The 25,549-nt window shown below is 41.9% G+C and overlaps 1 protein-coding gene across 1 annotated transcript in view; it reads left to right on the forward strand.

The window, feature by feature from the left end:
* The first annotated feature begins 2,243 nt into the window (after positions 1-2,243).
* Positions 2,244-25,549, forward strand: part of LPA (lipoprotein(a)) — a 107,016-nt gene continuing 83,710 nt past the window's right edge. The window contains 2 exon segments of the mRNA XM_033234283.1: positions 2,244-2,371; positions 24,166-24,325. Of these exon segments, the coding sequence (XP_033090174.1) occupies positions 2,323-2,371; positions 24,166-24,325 (209 nt within the window). The 5' untranslated portion in view covers positions 2,244-2,322.

Below are 25,549 nucleotides of genomic sequence, written 5' to 3' on the forward strand. Positions count from 1 at the left end.
CTGGCCCAGTCTAGTTTCCTCTCTCAGCCGTCCCCCAGTTCTACTCACCTGCTTATTTGGGTCTAACCAGGTGCCTTAGTCAGCTTGGGCTGCCATCACAAAATACCACACACTCAGGGGTTTAATTTTCATTGTTTTGGAGGCTGGAAGTCCAAGATCAAGGTGTCAGCAGATGCAGTGTCTGGTGAAATCTTTCCCCGTGACTTTTAGATGGCCTGACTCCTCACTGCACCCTCACATGGCATCTCCTCTGCTTCTGCGAGAAGGGAAAGGGACTGTGTGTGTGTGTGTGTAGAGATGGGTCTCATCTTTTTCTTACTGAGGCGTGAGTCCCATCATGGCCTCTGATGGCCCAACTCCTCACTGCACCCTCACATGGCATTTCCGCTGCTTTCCTCATGGCCTCTGATGCCACATGAGGACACAGTAATAAGGGGTCACCAGATGCAGGTCCCTTGACTGGGGGCCTCGCAGCTGCCAGAACTGTGAGGTGATCCATTTTTGTCCTTTATAGATTGCCCAACCTGTGACATTTTGTTACAGCGACACAAACAGACTGAGACATATGGAGAGGCTTCTCTTCCCAACCCTGTAGTGACTCCTTCTTTGCTAAACTCAGTGAGCATTTTTCAGTCCTCATCTTTGTGAAAGGACATTTTGCTGGAGTGGAGACTGGAGCTCGGATATTGCTGATGATCAGAGTTGGCGTATCTCCCCAGTTGATTTACAGTTGGGGGTTGGATACTGTTTTAAACCTGGGAGGAGCCTCCTAACCATCTTGACACAACCACTGATGTGACTACACTAGAGATAGACTTTTTCCACTTAATTCTATCACTCTTGCTTTACTTCATGAGAATGAAAATATATGATTGCACCATGAATTCATTTGGGGAAAGATTGATACTATGCTTTTATTTTATTTTATTTTATTTTATTTTTTTGAGAGAGAGTCTCGCTATGTCACCCCGGTTGGAATGCACTGGCGTGATTTTGGTTCACTGCAACCTCTGCCTCCCAGGTTCAAGTGATACTCTGGCCTCAGCCTCCCTAGTAGCTGGGACTACAGGTACCCACCACCACGCCTGGCTAATTTTTGTATTTTTAGTAGAGATGGGGTTTCACCTCGAACTCCTCACCTCGTGATCCGCCAGTCTTGGCCTCCCAAAGTGCTGGGATTACAGAGTTGAGCCACCGCGCCTGGCCCTATGTTTTATTTTAGTTTTAAAAATATTTATTTATTTATTTAGGCCTCACCTACTGGAATGGGAAGGATTGATATTTTATTCATTTTATTTAGTATTTATTTATTTATTTTCTTTTCTGAGACAGTCTTGCTCTGTCACCCAGGCTGGAGTGCAGGGGCACATTTGTGGCTCACTGCAACCTCCACCTCCCAGGTTCAAGTGATTCTAGTGCCTCAGCCTACTGAATAGCTGGGATGACCAGCATGTGCTTCCACACCCAGCTAATTTTTGTATTTTTTGTAGAGACAGGGTTTTGCCGTGTTGCCCAGGCTTGTCTCAAACTCCCGGCCTCAGGTGATCCATCTGCCTTGGCCTCCCCAAATGCTGGGATTTTAGGCATGAGCCACCACCCCCTCCTGGAAGGAGTGATATTTTATAATTTATAATTACAGAAAACATGTGAGTTCACTAGGAATAAAAATATTTTGAAGACAATAAAAGATTTTCACTTATGTTGTAATTTCGACATAGTTTGGTATAGGATGTGGAGATTTTAACATTTATACCTAGCTTGTTCATAAACTAAGACATGAATGGGTTGTGTCTATTAGCTGCACCCCTGAGTAGCCACACAACCTTGGGAAGGCCTCAGCACCCTCTTTGTACAGCAGGAATGAGAACAGCACTGCCTGCTGGGAAGCTTGAGGGAGGCTATGGATGCCAGCACTTGGCAGAGGGTCTGGTCATGGAAGGTACCAGCAAATGTGAGCTACTTTTATGATTTTATTTTATCCAAAAGGGAATAAAATAAGAGAGGAGGGAACAAGACTAATCAGGAGTGATGAAGATCTGGGGGTGAGGGAAGGAGTAAGCAGAAATGAAGGCAGCGTGGAGCAGCTGAGGGGGGAGAGGCTTTCACCAGTTCCCAGCATCTATTGACATTCCACTCTCAAATATTTTGTAAGACTCTTTATTCAAGGTAATGTTTGAACCCTGCTGAGCCAGTGGCGTGGGTCTCTGGGAGAATAATTAACTTAATTTGACTATCTGGTTTGTGGATGCATTTACTCTCATGTAAGTCAACAACATTCTGGGATTGGGACACACTTTCTGGACACTGCCGGCCAGTCCCAAAATGGAACATAAGGAAGTGGTTCTTCTACTTCTTTTATTTCTGAAATCAGGTAAGACATAGTTTTTTTTTTTGTATAATAATTATTTTTTCTCCCACAATGTAGTAAAAATACATATGCCATGGCTTTATGTGCAGTTTGTTTTATTTAATTTTTGATTCATGAAACTCCCAGTTCAAAATCTTGTGTAAGATTGAAAAATTCTTAAAAAAATAAGTTTAATTTCCCCGTGAAGACTGTCAGGATGCTGGAATGAATGGGCAGAGAAAATAATGGGTGATTTTTCTAATCTAAAAGAGTGTACCTATGTGATGGACAGTCTAGTTGGAAAAAAAAAAAAGCCATTGTAGCTCACTATGCAAAGGATGGCCAAGCACTTCACCTGGTTCTCAGTTTTATTAATTTATATCATCTCTGTTCAGGTGCCATGCTCCCCTCACTTGCAAGTTGAAACAGTGAAATAGCTCTTTGAATATATTTGGTTCTTTGACCTGTTCATGGAGTGGGACCCAGCATTTCTCTCTTTGTTATGGCCTGAGGAAGGCTTTCCATTGGTGTACATTTGCTTCATATTGTAGCAGGACAAGATGCAGACAAAACCTCTCAGACACCGAGTTGTAGAAGGAAGGGCTTTATTCAGCTGGGAGCATCAGCAAGCTACTGCCTTAAAATCTGAGCTCTCCGAGTGCACAATTCTGTCCCTTTTAAGGACTCACAACACTAAAGATTTTACATGAAAGGGTCGTGATTGATTTGAGCAAGCAGGGGGTAGGTGACAGGGGCTGCATGCACTGGTGGTCAGAGTGAAACAGAACAGGGCAGGGAGTTTCACAATGTTCTTCTATACAGTGTCTGCAATCTATGAATAACGTTGGTTTCTAATTATGAGTTGATTTTTAACTAGTGAGTTTAGGCCAGGCAGGCCCAGGCCTGGTTTTGGGCCTGGCGCTGGGCTGCCTGTCTTTGGTTTTACTTCCTTGTTTTTTCTTAAAACAGGTACTGAGTATAAAACAATATGAAACAATATGAGAGAGTCTCTCTCTTTCCTCGTTTCCCCCCTTTGAGACTCTCATTTTTGTTAGTGGGAGTTCTCACTCTTATTTTTGCTACTTATGTCTTTTTGTGCAATAGATTGATAGTGATTTATATAGTACACTTGTGCTGAAGCATTTTGGTGAACTAAGGTAGCAATGAAGCTTTTTATCATTTGAAGAAGTATAGGTAGCAAGCAAGAGGGAAGTAAGCAGGTTCTTATTACTATTATAACTTTTATTATAAGAGTTTTAAATCCTCTTAGTGCTAGGAACTAATTTTCAAATATGGTTCCTGGATTAAGTCCGAGCCACAGTTGCACAGGTACATGTGCCAGTTTTGTTATATTTTTAACTATGTCTTTAGCTACTTGCCTTTGATTATCTATGTGTAGACAGTAATTAGTAAGGTTAAAGTTCTTATAGACTTCTCTTTCAGCTGCTAGTAAGTAGTCGAGAGCCAATCTATTTTGATAGATAGCATATCTTATCTGAGTTTCTTGCTGGGCCAGAATAGTCAAGGCTTGACCAGTTTTATTATTAGAAATTATTAGTAATAATTGCTAGTTATTATCTCTAATATTCTAATTATTATTATAATATTATTAGTAATAATTTCTAAAACAGCTTATAACTGTATGATTCGGTTGCACATGTAGATGGGGGTCCGACATCCCCATGAGCCATCTTGTGCCCAAGTGGTGGGTCCGTAGTATTGTATGATTCTTTCAGGGGGCCATTCATCATCTTTCTAATTATCTATGGCTACGCTTCGTTTTTGGCGGTAGGCATAGACTGGGAAGTCCAGAAGTTCCCCTGTTTTTATGGGCAGTAAGAAGAAAGATGGTTTAATAGTGCCAATAACACAACCACCTGTCCACTGGTCAGGCAGCTTAGCGTAGGCTCTGTGTCTACATGTCCAGTATGACCCGGTGGGGGCCGTCGAGTCCTGTTGGAATTCTGGGTGGGCCCAGACAGTCTGCAACCTTGGAAATTTACTGAATGGATTTCTTTCTGTATAATTGGAACTCTACCATGTAACTGTTCTTGCGGTACTATTATACAGCTTTTGCCCAAGACAACTAAGCCGCCCTACAGGATGAGTGAATCCTTTTCCTTCTCTAGCTAGGCAATACTGTCTAATAATTCAGACTTTTAGAACCCAAAAATTGTCAGGGTGGTTCTTTTGGGCCGGGAATTACTCAGGAACTGGGTGTGTAGGAACTAATTCTCAGGCTTCCCATGGCCATTGATCTGTTATGGTTCCTCCGCAAACATAACTTGAAGTGACTTTTAGAGACTGGGCTACATGTTTGGCTAATTGCAAAAGCAAATTTTTAGTTTTTCCTGGAATCTCAGGTACTGGCACATTTAGTTCATCATAGAAAGTCTGAAATACTCTTTGAACCTCTCCTTTTATTAGGATGCTTATGCTAGGATCTAGTCCTTTTTCACCAATGTCTAATGTTATGTATTTTTTTTTTTATTTCATTTTGGGTCTGAGGGGTTTGTGATGACCAATTCTAAAGGGTTGCAGCTCCCACTCGTGCAGGAGGGGCTGACTGTTCCTTTTTGGAACCAAACAGGATCTTTTTTATTTTTATTTTTTCAAGTAGCCCAAATGACACAAGACCAGTATTGACACATCTCACATAAATATGATTCTTGACAGATATACTTATTTCTGCCGTGTAACTTTTTTCCCGATTTAGAGAACCGCATCCCATCCCATGCTGTTTACTATTAATAGCAGCACAGGCATCAAATTTTAAGGTTACATTTTTGGGGACCCCTCTTTTTTTGTTCTAGCTATTACTTGTGTCACTTAGAAAAGGACCAGTCCTTAATTTTATTTTAAAAACTGTGATCATGGGAGGTTCAGAGGGGTCATAGCACACATCGGGCTGGTCACTTCCTGCATTACATACTTTGTACTGGGTGTCATTATACAAACAAGTTTCTTTTAGAGTCCTGGTACACTTATAATAACCATAACGTAATAGGACTGTAGCAATCTTTTGTCCTACCTCAGTGACTTGATGTATATACTGGGAACAGCCCTCAGTCTGAGGAAGGTCAGTTGAAGTCCTTACCATACAAGTCCAAATTTTAAGGAAAATGAGTCCCGCAATGAGTTTCCTCTTGCTTCGGCTGTGCGTGGACCAGTCAGCTTCTGGGTGTGACTGGAGCAGGGCTTGTCGTCTTTTTCAGAGTCACTTTGCAGGGGTTAGCGAAGCTGCTCCCATCCACGTACAGCTCCCAGTCTACTGATGTTTAAGGATGGTCTCAGAGGTTGTGCCCACTAGAATAAACTGAATCCAATACTTTTACACAGTTGTGTTTTAACTGGGCTCTCTGATACCAGGAGCAAGGTGGCAGGATTTAGAGTGTTGCCAACTTCAATGGTTATGAGGGGATTTTCACAGAGCAAGCTTTGGTATCTAGTTAGTCTAGCATGTATTAGCGACCGGTGTCTTTTGGTATTTATTAAAGTCACCACAGCATGGGGGGACTTTATGTTTAGGTTTTGCCTAAGAGTTAGCTTATCTGCTTCTTGTGCTAATGGGGCCATTGCTGCCAGGGCCCTTGGACATGGGGGCCAGCCTTTGGAAACCCCATCTAATTGTTTTGAGAGATAGGCCACTGGCCTTGGCCAGGGCCCTACAGTCTGAGTTAAAACTCCAACTGCCATTTTTTTTTTTTGACACACAGAGTGTAAAGAGTTTTGTCAGGTCAGATAGCCTCAGGGCTGGGGCCTACATGAGTTTTTCTTTTTAACTCATGAAAAGCTCATTGCTGTTGGTTGTAATAGATGTAGTTTATTTAATCTACATTTTTATTGACTGTCATCTACCAAAATATTGACTTAAATACTGTAACTATTTGATTTCAAGCTTTAAATTGATCTGATATTCCTTGCAGGGCTCCAATTGCATTTAAATAGATGTGAGAGTTGAAAGACCTATAAGGGACTTCTCTCGCTTTACGATGTCATCGTCGTCGTCGTCGTCGTCTTCTTCTTCTTCTTCTTCTTCTTCTTCTTCTTCTTCTTCTTCTTATTTTCTTCCTCTGGTTGATGAAATGCCAGGGTGAAAGGGATAGCCAAAAGGATTAAAGCACAAGTGCCACTCTAGTTATTTGGCAGAGTGCCCAGTAAAGGTCCACCATAATACCACCACACATCTGCTCGGGGATGAACAGGGGCTGACTGATTGATAAGCTCTTGAAAATTCTTAAGCTCACTGCATCCCTTCAGGTCTCCAAGGAATGCTAAGTTTCCACCCTGCCGTGAGAGACACAAAGTGAACTTAGTGTTGGGAGATGGAAGCTGGATGGCCCTCAGGGGCTGACCCAGAGGGACTTTCGGGTATAGCAGAGAGAGCTTGGCATGACTTATTACTCCAGGCTGTAGAGTCCTGGAAAAGAGTTACCATGCAGCCCAACCTGGTCGACTGGAGGACCACCTTAGTGGAAGGGGGACAATCAGGGCCTCTGGCCTGCCATGTGCACAAGCATAACAATTGCTTTTGTTTAACTTGCAGATGGAATATTTGATGCATTTTAACCAGGCATTTGCATCCTGGTATGCTGTCTTAATTGCCAAAGTTTGTTTTAAGTCTTTAACTTCTATAATCCTCTAGTAAAATGTATGCTTCCTTTAGCACCTATTTTTGTTAGTTTGTAGACCAAAAAAAGCTAAACATCATTTTATATTTAATAATGCTTTTTGTATGATTTTTATACCAGATAAGCCAAATTTTACCTTTATATTAGTGTGTTATTAATGTTAAACTTAATTTTAATGAAACCTTGTAGACATATTTATCCAAATTTTTATGTTTGACCATAAGGTAAGATTTTATAGACTCTTTTTAACCTTTTATAATTTTTGTTAAAGAGCAGGTTGATGCTTTAAGAAAAACCTGTTGCATTTTTACTTTAATGTCCAATTCACAGAAAAACTGGATACCTTTTTAACTTTAGCTAATATGTGTATACACAGAATTTTCTTTACAATTAACGTTTTAAAACTTGCTTAAACTTTTGAAACAATAATTTTTTTAACCTTTTAATGTTGGTAAAAATCCACATTCTTATGCTTCCTTATAATATTTTTACTAAAGGTATATATTTTACTTTTTTTGTATACTTTGTACATAAAATGTTTTTTAATAGTACTCAGGAGGCCTTATTACTTTTAAATTATATAATTTTTTTGCATAAAATTTTTTTTTTATAACTTTTTTTTCACAACTTTCTCAGACAATTTTTTGACAGGTCTCAACTTTCTGACTTATCACAAACTTTTTTTTTTTTTTTAAATAACCAGTTAATTTATTTCAGGACAAGAATTTACCATATAACATTCTTTTTATATAAATTCTGTCTCCCCTCTTTTTTTTCCTTTCTGGAAATTTTTCAACATAGTTCCTAGTAGGGTGGGCTTATTTGTGCCTGACCCATGCTTCTTCAATACAAAACACCACGCTCACACCACACGCACACCACAAAACAAAAAACAGGTTAAAAGGGCACACACACACTTTTGCAGTTTACACCAAACCAAAATCAAAACCAAAATCAGAGTATCCAGAAATCCAAGCCAGGTCAAAACCAAAACCAAAGTATCAAGCAATCTAAGTCAAAAACAAAAACCGGCCGGGCGTGGTGGCTCAAGCCTGTAATCCCAGCACTTTGGGAGGCCGAGACGGGTGGATCATGAGGTCAGGAGATCGAGACCATCCTGGCTAACACGGTGAAACCCCGTCTCTACTAAAAAAAAAAAAAAAAAATACAAAAAACTAGCCGGGCGAGGTGGCAGGCGCCTGTAGTCCCAGCTACTCAGGAGGCTGAGGCAGGAGAATGGCGTAAACCCGGGAAGCGGAGCTTGCAGTGAGCTGAGATCCGGCCACTGCACTCCAGCCCGGGCAACAGAGCGAGACTCCGTCTCAAAAAAAAAAAAAAAAAAAAAAAAACCAAAGTGCCGGTACAGACACGCCATGGGTGATCAGGCCACGCTTCTACTCAAATGGAGTAGGCAAGTTCCCAAGACCAGTCCACCAAAGTGCCAATAAAGGCACGCTGTGGGTGATGAGGCCATGCTTCCACTCAGATGGAGTGGGCCAGTGCCAAAGACTAGTCTCACCAAGTTTCAGCTGTCCGGACACCAAGTGCCAGTTCCTTCCCCGTGTTCAGCCACTGTGTTAATACTCTGCGGGGGCCTGCTAGGCGCTGCTCTGGCCAGGAGTTCCACCAGGACAATTGCCTACCGGGGAGCGCTCTTTGGATCGTGTCACTCAGACTGGCTGGAGTTCCCCGCAGGGATGCTCTGCAGGGCAGGCCTAAGCCACCTAAGGGGCTGCCTCAGCGTCCCTCCATCACTTACCTCTCTTTCTGGTCAGGGAAATAAGAAATGTAGCAGGACGAGCTGGAGACAAAACCTCTCAGACACCGAGTTGTAGAAGGAAGGGCTTTATTCAGCTGGGAGCATCAGCAAGCTACTGCCTTAAAATCCAAACTCTCCGAGTGCACAATTTCTGTCCCTTTTAAGGGCTCATAACACTAAAGATTTTACATGAAAGGGTCGTGATTGATTTGAGCAAGCAGGGGGTACGTGACGGGCTGCATGCACCGGTGGTCAGAGTGAAACAGAACAGGGCAGGGAATTTCACAATGTTCTTCTATACAATGTCTGGAATCTATGAATAACATCGGTTTCTAAGTTATGAGTTGATTTTTAACTGGTTTGGGCAGGCCCAGGCCTGGTTTTGGGCCTGGCGCTGGGCTGCCTGTCTTTGGTTTTACTTCCTTGTTTTTTCTTTTTTTTTTTTTTTTGAGACGGAGTCTCGCTCTGTTGCCCAGGCTGGAGTGCAGTGGCCGGATCTCAGCTCACTGCAAGCTCCACCTCCCGGGTTCACGCCATTCTCCTGCCTCAGCCTCCCGAGTAGCTGGGACTACAGGCGTCCGCCACCTCGCCCGGCTAATTTTTTTGTATTTTTTAGTAGAGACGGGGTTTCACCGGGTTAGCCAGGATGGTCTCGATCTCCTGACCTCGTGATCCGCCCGTCTCGGCCTCCCAAAGTGCTGGGATTACAGGCTTGAGCCACCGCGCCCGGCCTTCCTTGTTTTTTCTTAAAACAGGTACTGAGTATAAAACAATATGAGAAGGTCTCTCTCTTTCCTCAGTATCCCTGGAGAAATCACACGCATCCATTTGCCAGATGCTGTATTCAGATAATGATTCAACAAATACTTAGTGCTTGGATTAGGTCCCCACATTTGTATATGTACATACATATCTGTGTGTGGATATCAGTGTGAGTATGTGTTCTTTATAAATACTAGCTTATTTAGCTCATGGTATAGGTAGGGTAGCATATTCATCCCCATTTTATAAACAAAGAAATCTAGACTTAGGAAAATCATGTTATTTGCCCAGTGACCAAATTCCCAAATCAAGGAAATAAAGAAACCTGGATTTAAGCCAGATTTCCAAGAAAAAACCTAGGGCTCTTCTCACTTTTAAACTTTGTTCCAACATTTGAAAAAATAAATCTAAACACATCCCAGTGTAACTGAAGAGCAGGTCAGTTGTTTGCCACTTGCAGAATCCAATTAAGAAGACAGAATTCTGCTATAAAGAGAGTGATTTACTTCCAGAGCTAGCTCAGGGGAAGAAATGCAGGAGTCCTAGTGTACCACTTCACTTTTGGAGCCATCAGTGGCACATTCATAAGGCAGGGGAGGAAGCAAAGGTGCCTGGGTCCATGCTAGCTTGGGCACCTTATCTGCCAGGTTGTTGAGCTGGTGACTGCAGGTGCCTTTGTGAGCAGGGTGTTGTCCCTTGAGGCAAGTCTCTGGAGGGTGAGAGTTTTGTAGTGGGCATGCTTCGGTTTATAAGTCAACTGTGAACTCAGGAGTTCTATCTTGAAGCACATAGTTAGATGAACTTGCCCTGTACAGAGAGTCTGATGAAGGGGAGGTAGATGCTTGCAATGTAGTCTATAAATTACCAGATAAAATTTTGCAGGTTGACTTTAGAGTCAATGCATTTGAATTTAGTGGAAGCCATTCAAGAAAAATATCAAAGAAAATACAGAGCAGGAGAAGATTAAGCAAAGAGATTTTTGGGGGGGAAATTGGTGTCTATGTCTGTGTGTGTAGGGAGTACAGGGATATGAATATTCTATTTCAGCACCAGGAAACTGGGATGTAGATCACTGTGAACTTATTCAGCAGGCTACACCCCAAAGGCTAGAACAAATTTCCCTGCCACAGGATTAACGTATGTTTTAACCAATCTGAGGGGCACATTCTCTCATAAGCTCTTTTGGAAAGCAAGACTTTCTCTGGACGTGCTATCTTCCCAGTGTGCTGGAATGCCCAGGGAGAGGAAAAAGTTTCTTTTTTTTTTTTTTTTTTGAGACGGAGTCTTGCTCTGTCGCCCAGGCTGGAGTGCAGTGGCCGGATCTCAGCTCACTGCAAGCTCCGCCTCCTGGGTTTACGCCATTCTCCTGCCTCAGCCTCCTGAGTAGCTGGGACTACAGGCGCCCGCCATCTCGCCCGGCTAATTTTTTGTATTTTTTTAGTAGAGACGGGGTTTCACCGTGTTAGCCAGGATGGTCTCGATCTCCTGACCTCGTGATCCGCCCGTCTCGGCCTCCCAAAGTGCTGGGATTACAGGCTTGAGCCACCGCGCCCGGCCGAAAAAGTTTCTTTTACAGCCATGCTTAGTGAGAAGTGGAGAAACATCTTCTATTCACAAATTGCTAAGTGTTTTACACATGCAAATATGCACACACTCATTCATACACCACAGTGAGGAAGAAATTCTCACAGCATTAATAAAATACATTTACTTCAGTAGCAACATGCATCTACATTTTGCCTATAATATAAAAGTATTTTTTTCCTCTTTTCCTATTACAAGATTTGTTTACTATTTCTTCACCAACAAACCCTATTAAAACCTCTGTTGCCATATCAGCCCTGGAGGTGAATCAGAGAAACGAAAGTGTTGTGGAAAAATTATCAGATTAAAAAAAGAAAAAATTGATTCTGTTTTTGGATATTTCCTAGTGACATGAGCTGGGGAGGGATGTGCTATGCTGTGATGTGCTATGAAGCATAATAACACGACACAGTTACGGGTAACTTGGTTAAAGGGGGAAATAAATGGAAGTTTCCTGTTTTGGAATATCATTTGTAGCCTGCTGTGCTACATTTCAAAAACACTCTTCAGAATGTTTAACTTAACACTCTGTAGGAAACATGTTTTGAATTTGTTGTGAGTTTTGAAGTCACACTGTGAGCTATAGAATTTACCAAAGCACAACTCTTCCTGGAAAAGAGAGTTCAAATAAGAATACAGTGCAGGGTGAAGACATGGATATGGGCCCAAAATACCTATTTCTTGATGATCTTTTGATATATCTCTCAAGTGCTTTTTAGTGGATTAGGTTTAGAATGCATCAGCCAATGCCTGGTCAGTAATCCAGTTTTCCAGCCTAGAGCATCTTAAATTGAGGAAGGACAGAGGCGCAGACGTGGGGAGCAGGTGGACTTTGGCTGAGGACTTTGCATGAATCAATGAGGGTACATCCCCCTCCCTGTCCTTCCCCTTGTGCTCTGTGTACCCTCAGGAGGTCAGGATGGGCCTTTTTGAGAATGAGAATCTGTTCATCTGCCTTCCTACTGGATACTTGTCATTGGCATACAAACACACGCTCTCTGCAGTGTGTCATCTTTCAGAACTTCCCCCTGACCCCGTATTCCCTAGAAGTCTCGCTGCCTTCAGAGCCAGGCTTGTCTCCTGCTGCCACCCCCACTGCTCTCCTAGTTACTCTTTAACCCACTCCCTCTGCATGTGGCCCCCACCAGACACCTCAAAGTGGTCAAGGTTGTCCTGTTGCCTAATTCCATGGAAGCTTGGCTATCTTCATTTTATTAGCCTCTTTTGGCCTCTCACCCTGTGGAAATCACTAGCATTCTATACCAGAGATGGAGCTGGCATCTCCAGGCTTGGAAGAGGGCCACTGAAACTCGGCCAGGTGTCCTGAGGAGCCTCAGGACAGGGGACATTCTGTAGCCTTGCAATGGGAGCACAGCTGAGCCCTCCTTGGCCACCCTCTGCCATGATCAGGCAGAAAGCAGCTTTTGAACGGATTTATTGCCTTAGATTTGATCTCAAAGAAAAATCATGCGCAGTATTGGTCCCAGGTTCTGCTTCTTTACAGTTTCCTCTGAAATCCGGATGCCTGTCAACACCCTGGAAAAACTGAATTCTCCCCAACTAATAGTGGTGTGTCACTGTAGTAAGCCTAGTACAAAAATGGCCGCCTTTATGGAGGAGCTTCATACCCTCCTTTTTTTTTTTTTTTTTTTTGCTTAATTTTTGCCCAAGATGAGAACATAATTTAGTTCACTTTTTATTTATTCCCAACATCATCCATGCACCAACATTTTTGTAACTAAAGGAGGGACCATTCAGAGGATGCTTATCAACTGTCAAAGTGACAGTGTTACAACCAAAGCATATATTGTAAGAAATCAAACAATGGCCTCCAAGGTTCATTTCTACACAGGGATTAACAGATCAACATCAATCTTGGTGCCACTGATGGTGTCTTACTTTTTTATCATGACATGGCAATCAAGAGCAAACATACGATTTATTCTTATTTAAGGTTTTATGGTTAGAGTAGGCAGATAACTAGATATGAGCAGGAGGTGGAAGCCCCTGAGAAAGTGGAGGTCTGGAAAATCTGAAACCCCAGAGATTACCCAAGTCCTGCATGCTAGATATGAGCGGAGGAGGGGGAATATGTAGGCAGAAAGGAATGCCCCTTAAGACGCCCAGCAGTCCCTCATTGTGCAGTTAACTTTTCAGAATGCTGCTAGATACATACTGATAGGGAAGGAAGAGGGCAAAGGAAAAATTCCTAAGGGATACACAGTTGCAGTTAATATAGATCTGAGTGCTATACAACCTTCTTTGGGTGATGGCAAGGAGCAATGCAGCCATTAGGTAGAATTCATATCAAACACCTGCATCACAGGTGTTAAAGAAGACAAGAAACATTGTACTTCTTGTATTCTTAATAATGACTTGCAATATTGTTTTTAGTATCACTGCAAACCTCTATAAATATGATTTTAAAAAGTATTTCTTTAAGTTGGAATTACTTCTATGCATTGACTTGTCTTCCTGGGTTTCATTAGCCATTATCTGTTGTGCTTTTTTCCTTACCACTGTTCATCTCAAACTCTTGAGATTAAAGTGCAGGCTCAGGAGGGAGCGAAGAGCTTCAGGACTCTCACGGACCTCCAGCACAGTGTACCTGCCTTATGGAAAAGTGGCCACACTGTTTTCTGCTCTGGTCCCTGCCCCTGCTACTCCTCACTGGGCAGAGCACAGCCCCCCTGGCCCTGCCTGAACATTTTAGTCAGTGTTGGCTCTGTGCTTCTCTGGGAGGAAATCCCAGAGACAACCTGCAGCCCCTCTGCCATTGCAGCTGCAGCAGTACTGCCCTTAATGCCCTTGGGCTTGAGAAAGAAAAAGGGGACCTGGCCACTTCCCTGACACCTCCAGCACACAGCAGGGGTTAATTCCAGTTTCTTTTTCTTGTGAGCTTTCACCTGCTACTCTTCATCAGGCAGGGCTCCTGGCTTGGGCCCACAGTGCAGATACCTCACACTCAGCTGAACATTTCCACTGGCTGCACTCTGTGTTTTTGTGGGGTGGAGCTCCCAGAGGTGACCGAAAGTCCTTCTGCCACTGCCACTGCAGTTGTCGTGCCCTTTGCTGTACTTGGACTAGGGAAGGAAAAACGATCCTGAGTGCTTTACTCACACCCCAGTGTGCCCCAGTCACCCTATGGAAAAGAGGCCAGTGTGTCATCCCTGCAAGCACCCTGAGGCCCCTGACCCTGCTGCCCCCAAGCTATGGAGTGAACAGGAAGCCTGAGCTTGCCCCAGGTCTGTGGTACACAAGGGAAGAGTGCTAAGCTGAGATCTGCAGCCAGCACTCAAGTGGGAGAGAAGCAATTATGAAGAAATACAGAGGAGCCATATGGCTGAGCAAGACCCTACTTATTGGTTATTACATGTAAGACCCATCTGTTAGTTTGCAGCCCAAACTTAAATATCAAAAATACTTTGCTAATATATGCCCCTGTAAAATCATGAACAAGAATTCAGTCACAAATAAAGATCTTGTACACCACCTTGGCCCTCTGAAAATATTGAGAAGTGAAGTCAACTGACAATACTCAAATTATATCACAGTTAAAGGAGCATCAGTACAGAAAGAACCAGCACAAGAATTCTAGCAACTGTAAAAGTCAAACTGTTTCCTTATCTCCAAATGATCACACTAGTTCTCCAGCAATGGTTCCTAACCAGAAGGAAATGACTGAAATCACAGACATGGAATTCAGAATCTGGATGGCAATAAAGAGCATTGAGATTCAGGAGAGAATCGAAACCTCTTTCAAGGAATCTAAGGAATGCAGTAAAACGGATTGAAGAGATGAAAGACAACCCATTTGAAAAAAGAACCAAGCCTCTCTGGTAGAGCTACAAAATTCACTATTGAATGTCATCAGGATCAGAAGTATTAACAGCAAAACAGAAGTAGCTGAGGAAAGAATATCAGAGCTTGAATACCATTTCTTCAAATTTACCTAATCAGACAAAAATAAAGAAAAAAAGGATTTTAAAAAATGAATAAAGCCTCTGAGAAATATGGGGTTATGTAAAGAGACCAAATCTGTGACTCATTGGGTACCCCTGAAAGGGAGAGAGAGTAAGCAACTTGGGAAATATATTTGAGGATCTTATCCATGAAAATTTCTCCAGTCTCACTAGAGAGTTTGACATAACAAACTCAGGAAATTCAAAGAACCTCAATGATGTGGTATAAAGGACAACCATCCTCAAGATACATATTTGAGGATATTAGTTTTGTTTATGTGATCGTTAATAACATCAACTTGATTGGATTGAAGGATACAAAGTATTGATCCTTTGTGTGGCTGTGAGGGTGTTGCCAAAGGAGATTAACATCTGAGTCAGTGGGCTGGGAAGGCAGACCCACCCTTAATCTGGCTGGGCATCATCTAATCAGCTGCTAGTGCAGCCAGAATATAGAGCTGGTAGAAAAATGTAAAAGAGGGCTAGACTGGCTTAGCCTCCCAGCCTATATCCTCCTGTGCTGGATGCTTCCTGCCCTTGAAGCATAGATATAGACATAGATATAATGTATCTATATCTAATATAGATATAGATATATCTCCTATTAGTTCTGTCCCTCTAGAGAACCCCGACTAATACAGATTTTCATACCAGGAGTGGTTCTAGAGGAACAGAATATTAAGGATGGAGTTCTTTCATTGGTTTCGGGACTTCTGGTGTTGGCTGATTAATATGATTAGACCAAAAAATGCTAAGGACTCTACTTCTAATAGTATGGAGAACACTGATAGTACTTGGCCTGAACTGTTTAGAGAGTTATGCAAAATAAATGCATATGACACTACTGATTCATCTCTTATGAGAGGCAAGGAGTTTAGTTACTCTATACATAATACCTTTGACTATATGTGGAGAACCAAGGAACATAATGAAGTTGGTTGGTTGCTCCTAAGTTCACTGGAGAAAGTGATGAAAGAAAATCATGATCTCACGGAATCTTGTCTCCCGACTTCAGAAGCAGACACTGAGCCACAAATCTGCTAAGATTGCCCTGAATGAGAGTCTTAACTTCTGTAGAGAAAGAGTTGAAATTGTGGAGAAACAGAGACAAGCTGTTATCATGCGAGTAGCTGACCTGCAACAAGAGGTGCATGCACAGCCTTGCCAGGTGTTTACTATTAAAGTGAGGGCATTGACTGGAACAAAATGGGACCCTGGAACTTGAAGCGGGGTTGTGTGGCAGGACCCTAATGAAGCTGAGGACACAGAGTTTGTGAATTCTGATGAAACTTTTTTGCCAGAAGAAAGAGTTTCCCCATTCCCAGTAGTGGTAACATCCTCTCCCTGACCTGTGCTGCCATTAGCCTTTCCACCTTTGTCTGAGGATATAAACCCTGCACTGCCTGAGGCAACAGTGATGGCCTCCCCTGAGGCAGTTGCCAGGCAAGATCATGTTGATTCTCCTCAGGAGGCACCCCTAATGCCCCTGAATGCTTCTAGACCTATAACTAGACTAAAGTCCTTGTGGGCCCCAGAGGTGAGGTTCAGAGTGTGATCCATGAAGAGGTGCATTACACTCTAAAATAACTGCTTAAGTTTTCTAATTTATATTAGCAGAAATCTGGAGACTAGGCATGGGAATGGATATTAAGGGTATGGGATCATGGTGGAAGGGACATAGAGTTGGATCAAGCTGAATTTATTGATTTGGCCCTACTAAGTAGGGATTCTGCATTTAATGTTGCAGCTCAGGGACTTAGAAAAAGTTCTGATAGGGCTGGAAGCAGTGGCTCATGCCTGTAATCCCAGCACTTTGGGAGGTGGGGGAGGGCAGATTACAGGGTCAGGAGATTGAGACGATCCTGGCTAAAATGGTGAAACCGTGCCTCTGCTAAAAATACAAAAATTAGCTGGGTGTGGTGATGTGTAACTATAATCTCAGCTACTTGGGAGGGAGGCTGAGGCAGGGGAATTGCTTGAACCTGTGAGGCAGAGATGCAGTGAGCCAAGTTTGCCCCACTGCACTCCAGCCTGGTAACAGAGCAAGACTCCATCTGTCCCCCCAAAAAAATAGGTTATAATAGTTAGCTGAAATACGGATTATACGGATTAAAAGATGGTCCAATGTGAGTGAGCTGGAAATGCCTGATCTCCCTTGGTTTAATGTAGAGGAAGTGATCCAAAGGCTTAGGGAGATTAGGATGGTGGAGTGGATTAGTTACTTTAGACCTACACATCCCAGCTGGGAGGGTCCAGAAGATATACCCTTGGCCAATGCTTTGTGAAATAGATTTGTGAGAGCAGCACCTGTGTTTCTGAAGAGCCCGGTAATTGCTCTTCTCTGTACGTCAGATCTAACAGTAGGAACCACAGTCACTCAACTACAAAGTTTAAATACAATGGGAATAATTGGATCCTGAGGTGGCAGGGGCCGAGTGTCGGCACTGAACCGTCAAAGGCAAGGTGGGCATAGCTACCATAATGGACAGCAGAGGCAAAGCGGCAATCAGAATAGTCTGACTCATATAGAGCTCTGGCATTGGCTAATTAATCACAGTGTTCCTAGAAGTGAAATTGACAGGAAACCTACTGCATTCCTACTTGATTTATATAAACAGAAAACTGCCAGGCAGAATGGACAAAAGGCTAATCTGAATTATAAAAACAGAGAATCAGTTTCCAGACTTGAACCTGTTACTGGTCCAGAACCCACTGAATGAAGGTGGGGCTGGATCCCCTTGAGGAAGGACCCCACTAGGCTACTGACAATTTATGCTGTTAATCTTTCTCCCATCCTTCCCCAAGGAGACTTCTGGCCTTTTACCAGGGTAACTGTGCACTGGGGAAAGGGAACTGATGAGACATTTCAGAAAGTACTGGACACTGGCTCTGCTGACATTGATTCCAGGGTATCCAAAACGTTATTGTGGTCCCCCAGTTAAAGCAGGGGCTTATGAAGGTCAGGTAATTAATGGAGTTTTAGCTCATGTCTGACTTACAGTGGTTCCAGTGGGTCCCTGTACTTATCCTGTGGTCATTTTCCCAGTGCCAAAATGCATAATTTGCATAGACGTACTTATCAGCTGGCAGAAATGCCACATTGGCTCCCTGACTGGTAGAGTGAGGGCTGTTATGGTGGGAAAGGCCAAATGGAAGCCATTAGAGCTGTCTCTACCTAGAAAAATAAAAAATCTAAAACAATATCCTATCCCTGGAGGGACTGAAGTGATTAGTGTCACCATCAAGGACTTGAAAGACGCAGGGGTGGTGATTCCCACCACATCCCTGTTCAACTCTCCCGTTTGACCTGTGCAGAGGACAGATGAATCTTGGAAAATGATGGTGGGTTATTTTAAGCTTAACCAAGTGGCGACTACAGTTGCAGCTGCTGTACCAGGTGTGGTTTCATTGGTTGAGTAAATTAACACATCTCCTGGTGCCTGGTATGCAGCCATTGGTTTGGCAAATGGCTTTTTCTCCATTCCTGTCCATAAGACCCACCAGAAGCAATTTGCCTTCAGCTGACAAGGCCAGCAATATACCTTTACCATCCTACCTCAGGAGTATATTAACTCTCCCGCTCTGTGTCATAATCTTATTTGGAGAGACCTTGCTGGCTTTTCACTTCCACAAGATATAACACTGGTACATTACATTCATGACATTATGATGATTGGATAGAGTGAGCAAGAAGTAGCAAATGCAGTGGACTTATTGGTGACACATTTGTATGCCAGAGGATGGGAAATAAATCCAACTAAAATTTAGGGACATTCTACCTCAGTAAAATTTCTAGGATTCCAGTGGCATAAGACTTATGGAGATATTCCTTCTAAGGTGAAACATAAGTTGCTGCATTTGGCCCCTGTTACAACCAAGAAAGAGGCACAATGCCTAATGGGCCTATTTGGATTTTGGAGGCAACACATTCCTCATTTGGGTGTGTTACTCTGTCCTGTTTATCAAATGACCTGAAAGGCTGCCAGATTTAAGTGCAGTCTAGAACAAAAGAAGGCTCTGCAACAGGTTCAGGCTGCTTTGCAAGCTGCTCTGCCACTTGGGTCACATGACCCCTCAGATCCATTGGTGCTTGAGTTGTCAGTGGCAGATAGGGATGCTGTTTGGAGTCTTTGGCAGGCCCCCATAGGTGAATCACAGTGGAGGCTTCTAAGATTTTGAAACAAGGCCCTGCCACTTCTGCAGATAACTACTCTCCTTTTGAGAGACAGCTCTTGGTCTGTTATTCGGCTTTGGTGGAAACTGAAATTTGACTATTGGTCATAAAGTCACCATGCTACCTGAACTGCCTATCATGAACTGGGTGCTTTCTGACCCATCTAGCCATAAGGTGGGTCGGCACAGTGGCATTTCATCATCAAATTGAAGTGGTATATATGTGACAGGGCTTGAACAGGTCCCGAAGGCACAAGTACGTTATATAAGGAAGTGGCTCAAATGCCCATGTTCTCCACTCGTGCCACCCTGCCTTCCCCGCCCCCGCCACCCAGCCTGCACCAATGGCCTCATGGGGAGTTCCCTATGATCAGTTGACAGAGGCAAGGAAGACTAAGGACTGGTTCACAGATGGTTCTGCACGATATGCAGGCACCACCCGAAAGTGGACAGCTGCAGTACTACATCCCCTTTCTAAGTGCATGTGTATACTTGTGCTAAGAAAATGTCTTAATTTTATTTCTTTTGTTTTTCCTTTATCATGTGACCTTAGATTTATGGACTTCACATCAGCATTAAAGCATTTAAGTGTTGTTCATATCAGCATTTAAGTATTGTTAACCTTATGTAATAACATTTGGTTTGGGGATTGGTGCGTTTCTGGTTGTATGAGGATAGTTGTATTATGTTAGGTGTAATTATGACCTTATTATTATCTTTATTTGAAGATTATGTATGATTTCAGGTTGTGTGTATGGGTTCAAGTTGTCAAGGAGTGGACTTGTGATGGTTAATACTGTCAACTTGACTGGATTGAAGGATGCAAAGTATTAATCTCGGGTATGTCTGTGAGGGTGTGACCAAAGGAGATTAACATTTGAGTCAGTGGGCTGGGAAGGCAGACCCACCCTTAATCTGGGTGCAAACCATCTAATCAACTGCCAGTGTGGCCAGATTGTAAAGCAAGCAGAAAAATGTGAAAAGGCTAGACTGAATTAGCTTCCCAACTTACATCTTTCTCCTGTGCTGAATGCTTCCTGCTCTTGAACATCGGACTTCAAGTTCTTCAGCGTTGGGAGCTGGAGTGACTTTCTTGTTTCTCAGCTTGCAGAGGGCCTGTTGTGGAACCTTGTGATCCGCTGAGTTAATACTACTTAATAAGCTCCCCTTTATGTATATATATATATATCCTATTAGTTCTGTCCCTCTAGAGAACCCTGAATAATACAGCTTATGTCATTAATCTCATTTATTGATTTGTGTACAGTGAACCAACCTGACATCCCAAAAATAAAACATACTTGATTGTGGTGAATTAGCTTTTTGATGTACTCTTGGATTCAGTTGCTAGTATTCTATCGAGAATTTTTGCATCTGTGTTCATCAAGGATATAGGCTTGAAGTTTTCTTTTTTTGTTGTTCCATATCAGAATGATGATGACCTCATAGAGTGAGTTAGTCTCTCCTCTTTGATCTTTTGGAAGTGTTTCAGTAGCCTTGATATCAGCTCTTCTTTATATGACTGGTATAATTTGGCTAGGAATCTCTCCGGTCCAGAGGTTTTTCTGGTGTAGGTTTTTTAGTACTGATTCAACTTCAGAACTCATTATTGAGTTCTAAAACTCACTTTCATGTACTCTTCAAAAGACTGTGTCTTCTTCTGTTGTTGGGTGGGGTGTTCTCTCAAGGTCATAAGGTGAAGTTGGTTGCTGGTGTTCTTCTGTATCCTTACTCCTTGTCTTTCTCTTTTTTTTATTGACTACTGAGGATTAATGGTGATGTGTCCAACTTTAACTCTAGATTAGTCTGTTTCTCTTTTAGATTGTAACTCTGTTTTATATATTTTGAAACTCTGTTGTTAGGCACATGTGTATTTTGTATTGTTAGGTCTTCTTGATGAAATGACCCCTTTATCATTATGTAATGTCTCTTTTTATCTCTGGAAGCATTCCTTGTTCTGAAGTCTATTTGTACTGACATGAATACAGCCTCCACATCTCTATTTTCACTAGTATTTGTATATCTTTTTCTCATCTTTTAAATTGAGATGTTCAGACTATTTGCATTAACGTAATTGTTAATAGGGCTGAATTTAAATCTGCCATCAAGTTGGTTATTTATCTTTGTCCCATTTAAACTTTGTTCCTTTTTTCATATTTTTCTGCCTTCATTTAGATTTATATCTCCAATACTTAATTTTTTTTGTTTTTTGTTTTTTGTTTTTTTTTTTTTTTGAGACGGAGTCTCGCTCTGCCGCCCAGGCTGGAGTGCAGTGGCCGGATCTCAGCTCACTGCAAGCTCCGCCTCCCGGGTTTACGCCATTCTCTTGCCTCAGCCTCCCGAGTAGCTGGGACTACAGGCGCCCGCCACATCGCCCGGCTAGTTTTTTGTATTTTTTAGTAGAGACGGGGTTTCACCGTGTTAGCCAGGATGGTCTCGATCTCCTGACCTCGTGATCCGCCCATCTCGGCCTCCCAAAGTGCTGGGATTACAGGCTTGAGCCACCGCGCCTGGTCCAATACTTAATTATTAAATTAATTTTTAATGGTTTTATTATTTTCCACAGTGTTTATAATATACCCTTTGATTTTTTCACATTCCACCTTCAAATGAAAGGATTCTACTGAATATATAGAAACCTTACATCATTGCACTTCTCCTTCCTCCCTCCCAAAATGTTGTGCTATTGCTCTTTGTAATAGAGGCTTACTTCTATTATGTTATAGCTCTCGCAATACATTGATTGACACTATTTTTATCCTGAATAATCCGTTTTGTTTTTAAGTGATTCTGACTACAAATATTTTGAATAATTTCTTTATGTTACCATTTCTGGTGCTCCTTATCTTTTACTGTAGATCCCAGTTTCCATTTGGAGTCACATTCTGTGAAAAACAACCTTTAGCATTTCTTATAGCACAAGACTGTTGCTGCTGATGTCTTTCAGCTTTTCTTTGTCTGAAGAAGTCTTAATTTTGCCTTCAGTTTTTAAAAGTGATTTTGCTGAGTATAGATACTGGGTTGAGAGTTTCATTCCTTGTATCAGTTTAACAACGATATTCTGTTATATTCTGTTTTGAATAGTTTCTGACTAGAAATCTGATCTTTGTTTCTTTGTATTCAATAGTTCCTTTTTCTCTGACTGACTTTAAGATACTCTCATCATTGTTTTTCAACAGTTTGACTATGATTTATTTATTATTAATTTTTTGTATTTATTCTGCTTGAGGTTTCCTGAGCTCCTTGGATTTGCAGATTGTTGATTTTTATTGTTTTTGTAAAATTCTTAGCCATTATCTGTTCTACTGGTTTTTTTTTTCCACTTCTCTCTCTCTGTATTCTTCTTTTGGGACTGTAAGGATTCAAATGTTAGATCATTCGTATTGTTTCATAAACCTTATATGCTTGTTCTGCTTTTTTTTTTTTTTTTGTCAGGAACTCTTTTTTTGTATCTGTGCTGGTTTGGATAAGTTCTAGTAAACTATGTTCAAATTTATGGATTATTTTGTTAGTTGTGTCTAGTTGGCTCCTCAGTGCATTCAGAGAATTCTTCATCTCTGATATTATAAATCTCTTCCTAGCACTTTCATGTTAGTCTTTTCTATAGTTTCCATCTATTTGCTGAAATTCTTCACCTATCCATGGATATTTTCCACCTTTACCACAATATTCTTTAACATATTAACACAGGTATCAGACAAACCCAAACTGATAGTTTCCAGATGGTGTCTTTTCTGTCTGTCTTGATTGCTTTATTATTTAACAGTGGCTTATCTTCCCTCTTGAGTTTTTGGTGTATCTTGTAATTATTTAATCAACCACTGGGTATCATAAATAGAAGAAGAGTAGAGATTGCAGTAAATATTATTTATGCTTTGAAATGGGCACCCATCTTCTCTTGAAAATATGTTTTGTGGTCAATTGAGTCAATCTAGTCACTAGTTGAACTGAATTTGGCATTTGTGCTTGTTGCTTTTATCTTAAATGCACCACAGGTTTAAATTCCTCCAGTGATGGGCTGCTGCTATCTTTTGCTTAGAATGGGGCCTGGGGTGTGGAAGAATTTTCTCAGTGTTCCTATCTATTCTTAGATTTTAGCAGTCACTGCATCCCTGCACTACAGATCGGATATCTTCGTACACATAATCTAATCCCATTGAAACCGCTGTTTTTTGTTAATGAGTGCTCAATTTTTGGTGGAAATAAACAAATGCTATCTCTCCTGGAGCCACTTCAGTCTTAGTCAAGTTGTGCACACCTAGGCTTTGAAGGGAATGCATTCTTAGGGTTCTTGTGCCTTATTCGGATGGAACTTGAACCTGTGGTAGGTTTGGAGAGAAAGAGTAGCAGATGTCTGCTATGTTGCAATGCAGGATGCTGGGCACAAGAAAATTTCCTGTCTCTCCTCTAAGGAAATAAGATTTGATCATCTACCTGTCCCTGAAAAGTGAAGGGCTTTGCCTGCAGTTCTAGATGCAGAACCATTTTCTCCCCCATTGCCCAGAAGCTTAAGGCTTTGGCTTTTCTGAGTAATGGTCTAGGGAATCGTGCAAGGTTTTCATATTTGACCCTGACAGGCAGTCACCACCTACAGCTTGCAGTGCCAAGTGTACCTCCCTCTGGTCTTTCCTGTCCTGTGTTCCTCATGAACATTAAGAAGAGATTTCTAAAAAAAGAGCTTGCACGTGAACATAGTTTCTGGTGAGAAGAATTCTGATATGTTAACTTCCTCTAAACTTTTAAATAAAACATTTCTAAGAATTAAATAAAGTTCTAGACTGCTATGAATCTATTCCTTGGGCTTTTTGCACATCTGTCTGCCTGCTAATCAAGAAAAGAGAATGGTCATAATTCTCAGAGACTTTTTCCTGTTTGTGTCATAAATGAATTCACATGTTTTTCTGTTCTAAGAACTATTCAGCTTGATTTCTTCTGTTTTAATTTTAGCACTACCTGAGCAAAGCCATGTGGTCCAGGATTGCTACCATGGTGATGGACAGAGTTATCAAGGCACATCCTCCACCACTGTCACTGGAAGGACCTGCCAAGCTTGGTCATCTATGGAACCACATCAGCATAATAGAACCACAGAAAACTACCCAAATGCGTATGTCATTAATCTTACAGTAAGCAAAACAAGGTCCAAGTAAAATTTATCTTAGAAAAGGTGTACATCAAGCTAACTTCGTACAACTAAAATTTTCTCACATATAGAATGCATGGCAAAATGTGTGAGGAACATTACTTTGAGCAAAGAGTCTGACAGAAGAGAAATGTTAAGCTGGCTCTCTAAGAGTTTGATAAAATCAGGAGAATATCTGGAGGTGGTGAGGTCAGAATACTGGAAAATCAGAATGTTTAGACAGAGTCAGCTTCAGCAACACTCACTAAAGGTCAATGTGATCTTTACCCCTTGAAATTCTATCATTCTAATATCCAATTCCTGAAGTGAAGGTTGTGTTGGCCTTTTCTGTCTTGGCTCACAAGGAAATTATATGTGCATTTCTATGGAGAAGCGATATTTTTCTACATCTGGGTCTATTCCAATGGGTAGAAACACCCTGGGTCCTGAGCAGCAGTGGTCTGAAGGAATATGAGTTGCCAGGAAGAGAAAAGCAAAGACAAGAAGGCAGATGAAAGTAAGCAATGAGACAGATGCGAAAAACTAAAAAGTGCAGAAAGATAGATAGAAGCTGGGGTCTGACCACACCATGGTCAGTCTTTCACACATAAGTGACTACCAAAGAAGAAAAAATGATTTCCACATGTTGGACAATAGACAGTAGAGGACCAAGAATATTGTGAGTGAGAGAACAATGAGATCAACTCAACAGACGTACTACTGGTTTTCTTCCTGGATACCCTTCCTGCACCAAAGAGCAAGAGATGGAGCCCAAAAGAACTGTAGCCATTTTGCTGGACAGAGGAGAGACATTATAGTTTGGGATTATTCAGGTGGCTAGGATTTTCTAGGCCTGCTAAGAGTGAAAACAGATTTGTGAAGGAAAGCAGTTCTAGGAATATGCATAGAAGTCTCCTCAAGTCGTTGGCTAAACATGAAGCTGCATGTACACAGAAAATAGGTCCACACGAAAGTAGGGCAAAGAACATCTATGAAAGAATAGCAACTACAATGGAACAGTGAGCTCAATAAACATGACAGAGCTCAAATAGCAATAAGGGATATTGGAATTCGGACCAGACAGAGGAAAGAGACTTCACTGAACATCTTTGGCATTCAGTAGAGACCCAGGAAAAGTCATACTTTAGGAGTAGAATTAGTATATTCTTACAATAAAGGTGGCTCCAGAAAAGCAATAGCAAAGGTGAA

The sequence above is a fragment of the Trachypithecus francoisi genome, unplaced genomic scaffold (genome assembly GCF_009764315.1).
Source record: "Trachypithecus francoisi isolate TF-2019V2 unplaced genomic scaffold, Tfra_2.0 Lachesis_group15, whole genome shotgun sequence".
Classification (NCBI taxonomy): Eukaryota; Metazoa; Chordata; class Mammalia; order Primates; family Cercopithecidae; genus Trachypithecus; species Trachypithecus francoisi.